The following is a 5,136-nucleotide window of genomic DNA, read 5'->3' on the forward strand; positions in this document are numbered from 1 at the left end:
ATTGTACTTTAGTTGTTGCCTGATTTGTTCTAGTAATACCTATCATACGGCTGGTAAGTTGTTCCTCCTGGTCTGGCCCGGATAGACGGCCTGACCTGTCTTTCCCTCCTGGCTGGTACCTTCCTAGGTATAATATGCTTTGTATTGGATTACTTCCGTTTAGGCTAGGCTTGGTGTTTCTTTGCCTGACTATTGTCTGGTCAGGATAATTCTTGGCCCAACAAACATCATGAATAATGAATAACCTAAAAGAGCAAAAGAACTTTTTTTTTTTAAACTCAGATTACAAAACCAAATTAGTAAAAATCCATTCTCTCGGTTTGCAAGCAACAAATAAACGAAATCAATCAATAAATAAAGTGTAAAACATGAGCAACAACAAAATTTGGATGGTATATGAAAAACAAAGTTAAACAAATGATTCACTTCAAGTTCAAGTTCAAGCCCTGGGCTTAAGTACGATGGTGGAGTGGTTGAGGATACGCATGCTGAATTGACCACCCTTCTCGGTGGTATCAATCTTAGCCTGACCAGGAGGTGGGGAAAGGTCAAAGTTCTGGACAAGGCGACCAAGAGTAATGGAGATGATGGGCATGGCAAGAATGATACCAGGGCAACTCCTTCGACCGACCCCAAAAGGAAGGAACCTAAAGTCATTGCCATTAGCATCAACCTTGGCCTCCTCTTCTAGGAACCTCTCAGGCCTAAACTCCTCAGGCTTTTTCCAGTGTGCAGGGTTGTTGGCGAGCCACCAGGCATTAACAAGGATCTTGCTCTCAGCAGGGATGTCATAGCCGCTTAGCTTGGCATCGTTGAGGTTCATGTGAGGAACTAGTAGTGGAATTGCCATACGTAGCCTTAGTGTCTCCTTGACAATTGCTTGAAGATATGGTAATTTGTGTGTGTCAGGTTCTGTGATTTGGTGGCCCTTTCCTAGTACTGTGTCCAGTTCTTCTCTCAGCTTTTGTTGGATCTCTGGGTGGTTCACTAGCTCTGCTATTCCCCACTCAATTGACCATAGTGTTGTCTCAATTGCTGTATGTTAACGTTTGATCATTTCATTAGTACAGAGTAGTAAATGTTCATGTACTATACCTTTGTGCTATACAAAGCATGTAAATGTTCACGTCGGATTGTATGGCTAATCGATTAATAGGCTGATTTAAGTCAAGTTATATATCAATTCAGTTCATGTCATTTAGAGTTCTATCGGTTACTCCTTGAATCGGTTTTGGTTTACAGCATGGAAGGTTTGATTGGTTATCAGTTAGTATTCTACTCGGTCAGGTCGGTTTAAGTGCATAGCATTTTGGGTTCTATAAGTTATAAGTTTGCTTCAATTCAGGTGGGGTCGGTTTTAATTCGTTTCATCAAATTTCCGGTTTCTGTTGGGGCGGCTGTTATTGGGTGATTCGAGTCAATTATTCATTCGGGTCGGATAAGCTTTTAACAACTGTAGGTGAGACTTGATATCCATACCCGCCCAACCACCCACCAAACCAAATAAATCCACAATGACATAATAATCCTATTTTTGAAGTGGCTTGGGGACTTGGGGAAGGCAATTTATATTCGAAGAAGTAGGGAGACGTACCAGCGACGTTGATGTTCTCAACAATATAAAGTACGTTGGCTTCATTGATTTCTCCCTTCTGTTCTGCGTCGAGGATGTGATCCATGGCACATTTGAGTTCATCTTTGTTTAATGTCTTTGTTCCTGCTAATTTCCTGTATATTTCACAATAAATTATTAATTAATGCTCATGCATGTGCATCTCCAAGCTACCATTATTCACATCACATGGCTCCCTCGCTCCTTCTATGTATGTAATCAGATTTGCATGTGTATGTCCACGTTTTGTTCAAGAATCTTCGGAATTATGTTCATTGTATCCAATTTTCTAATACTAGTGGTACTAGGACCATGCATGTGTGCACGTTTTGTTCAAGCAATCTGTTCTTCTATTTTCATTTTTATTGTGTGCCACCAACACTTTACACTTCAATACTTCGTGCAAGACTTGCACACTAAATCTCATAGCGGAATGCATTCACTTACTCACCAAACCAAGGGCGACTAAGTGCTAATTTATTCAGTGACATATACCTAAACTTAAATTGTTAGGGAACCTTCCGATATAACTAAAGTAGTCCAATGCATGTAACGACTTTGAAATTAATTTACTCCCTATTTAATAAGGGAAAAAATTGCTTATATGAGAACCTTGTACATGTAAGATCAATTCAATCTTACAGAAATAAAAAAAAATCAACTCATTCATTTTTATAAATGTAGATTTGACAATATACCTAACATTCGGTGGGGATCCTTTATCCCACTTTTGTGTCCCATTATATATCCCACTCCACTTACCTTTTGACACATCACTTATAGTAAAATAAAAAAAAAATATTGTCATTGTCATAAATGTGTTAATTTGTTAATGTGTTAGAAGATAAGTGGAGTGGAACACATAATAAAACACCAAATGCGACAGAGGATTTCCACTAACATCACCTTTGCCAAAAGCATAAATATATACTGTATTTGATACTCCCTCCATCCCGGTCATTTGTTATAATTTTCCATTTTTGGGTCTTTCAGTCATTTGTTGTCCTTTCTATTTTAGGAATGCATTTGATGAACAATTTGGTCATTCACACACAATTCGGTCCACATGTCACTTAGTAATTGACTATCTCTTCTTTTCTTGGTCTTTGTGCCAAAACCAAAGGTCAACAAATTACCGGGACATGGGGAGTATATAATTGAGCCATTCAGATAAGATCACTCTAAGTCATATACGTAGTACTCCCTCATATTCGGAATAACTGTCCCATTTGGACAATGGCACGAAAATTAAGGAATTGAGTTTAAATAATGAAAAGTATTGTATATGGGTAAGAATATAGAAGTTAAATAATGAAAAGTATTGAATATGATGGTTTATGGGTGATTGGGTTGGTAAATAAAGAAAAGAGCCAAAGATAGAAAAGTAAAAAACATGTTCAAATATGGCAAATGGAATAATTATGTGAATAAACGAAAATGGCAAATGAGACAGTTATTCTGAATAGGAGGGAGTAATTTTTAGGGAATGTATTATTATTAGATTGGACATGTTAAGGACGGGATAGTGTAGGTTAGGTCGTTTCCAAATGTTTTAGATAACTACGGTCTACGGGACAGTTGCGAATTTGCGATCACTGTCTTAATGTTTTAATTAATGTCAAACAAGTTAATGCCGATGTGGTATTAGTCTAGTGGTTGTTTTTGGGTAATTCAAGATCATTTATGTTTGAGCTGACTACTATAATTTTATGCCATTAACTTGAGTATATGTGTTACGAAAAAGGTTTTAGTCTAGCAATTAAGAGTGAGATAAGGTGATAATATATCACAAATTAGAATTCCCATCCCTCCATATTATACCGGTCTTATGCGTTATTTGAAAAAAAAAAAAAAAAAACTTTGAATAAATCATCAGTCAAAGTTAGTTAGCCACTATTATCCAACCCCATCTATCCTTTAATAATTTTTACCAAAAAAAAAAAAAATCTACCCTTTAATAATTGTACTCCGTATAAAACAAGAAACGCCGATCGGTGAAGCTAGAAAAGAAAAACAGAAAGAATTGAATGTGCAGTAAATGAGTAAAGTAAAAAAGAAGAAACGACAAGAAAGAAGGTAAAAAATATTAAACCTGCGTTCATCAACAAAGTAATCCTTGAAAAGCTTCAATCTGCTGCTCTGGAGGGTTCTGCAGGTGTTGAGGTATCCCCTAAGGAAAGGGCGAAGGACAGGGATAAAGTCACCATAGTTATACTCAAAGCTCTGAGACAATCTGCTTCTTTCACCGTTGACCGCCTTAAGTTTATTGTATAGAGGGTCATCGTCCGAGTCAAAACGTCTGTCAAACATAATCCTGAACATGTTATTGTACATCATGAGCTGAAGGCGACGACGGAGGATGATTCCTGAGGTGGCTGCCTCAGGATTCTTTTTCACATCAGCCACCACCTGAGTCGCCTCCTCCTCCCAACCAGTGCGGTACTGCTGTACCACCTTGTTGGTGAAGAATGGGACTGTCATGATCCTTCTCATTTTACGCCAGTGTTCACCGTAGACGGTGAACACCATGTCTTGACCATTCCCAGTGAATATGTCAAACACCACATTACGGGTTCTAGACCCGAATTCGACTCCCTGGGTATGAAGCACTTCCTTGGCTAGGTCTGGGGATGAAACCACCACCAGGTTCCTCACCCCCATTCGGAGTAGTAGTATGTCGCCGAAACGCTTGGCCATGTCCATGAGGTTCCTGTGGTTGAGGTCATCCCCTACCTGAAGCCAGTTCCCGAATATGGGAACTGCCTTTGGACCAGGAGGTAGCTTGAACTTCTTACCACGTAACTTGGAGATGATTGTGGCGACCACGATGGCGAAAAACAGGGCATATAATGCCTTCTGTAATAGAATGAGATCCATGGTTTTTTTTTTTTTTGTGTTTGGGTTGAATTTGACAAGTTATTAGTAATGTAGGTATTTAAAGGAATTGGCGTGGGGTGGTGAAACTCATCGGTCAATGATGGTTGTTGGGGATTAAAGAATTGCCTACTTGATGTTGTGATTTGTTTTCCTCAAATTCTTGTTCCAAACGGATCATTTTTGCCTGAAATAATCAGACATGATTTTGAGACTATTTTATGACTAAATGTGATCATAATGATCCAGTTAGTGTTTATACCTTATGATCGTTTTTCTTCCAAAAGTCGTTATATTTAGCTGTAAAATGGACTTTAAAACTCCGTCTTATTGTTCCTGACGAAAATACCCTATCTTAAGGGTTGTTTTGTGAAGAAAATGTCAAAGCTAAATTGGACATTGAAAATTACGTGGTATATTTAAAAAACAGAGTCTTTAGGTGAGTGAGGTGGAAAATACAAGTTGCACCGGAAACTAATGCTGCACACGACTCGTGCATTACTATTTCTTTGTCGACTTATAGGCTGTCCATTATCCCACCTCGTTTCCTAGTTTACGACTACGTCAAAATAATACTCCTCGCCTTTTTAATACTTTATTTATTTAAGACTTTGGGGGCGGTTTTCTTTCATTATTGTAATATAAAAGTA

At 38.2% G+C, this 5,136-nt stretch overlaps 1 protein-coding gene across 1 annotated transcript; it reads right to left on the reverse strand.

The window, feature by feature from the left end:
- Positions 1 to 253: 253 nt before the first annotated feature.
- On the reverse strand, positions 254 to 4,574 carry LOC141611920 (trans-cinnamate 4-monooxygenase-like). Its single transcript, XM_074430574.1, has 3 exons — positions 3,705 to 4,574; positions 1,595 to 1,728; positions 254 to 1,035 (listed from the first exon to the last, which is right to left on the reverse strand). Exons 1-3 carry the CDS (start codon positions 4,487 to 4,489, stop codon positions 440 to 442), a joined length of 1,515 nt encoding a protein of 504 aa, XP_074286675.1. The 5' UTR covers positions 4,490 to 4,574; the 3' UTR covers positions 254 to 439.
- Positions 4,575 to 5,136: the final 562 nt, after the last annotated feature.

Source organism: Silene latifolia, chromosome 11, assembly GCF_048544455.1.
Source record: "Silene latifolia isolate original U9 population chromosome 11, ASM4854445v1, whole genome shotgun sequence".
Lineage (NCBI taxonomy): Eukaryota > Viridiplantae > Streptophyta > Magnoliopsida > Caryophyllales > Caryophyllaceae > Silene > Silene latifolia.

What these genes read in the sequence shown, in the direction of transcription:
- LOC141611920 (XM_074430574.1), bottom strand. Translation starts at nt 4,489, where the DNA reads ATGGATCTCATTCTATTACAGAAGGCATTATATGCCCTGTTTTTCGCC. An exon ending in TACTTTGTTGATGAACGCAG is followed by an intron (nt 1,729 to 3,704) that starts GTTTAATATTTT and finishes TGAAATATACAG; the next exon opens with GAAATTAGCAGGAACAAAGA. An exon ending in TGAGAACATCAACGTCGCTG is followed by an intron (nt 1,036 to 1,594) that starts GTACGTCTCCCT and finishes GTTAACATACAG; the next exon opens with CAATTGAGACAACACTATGG.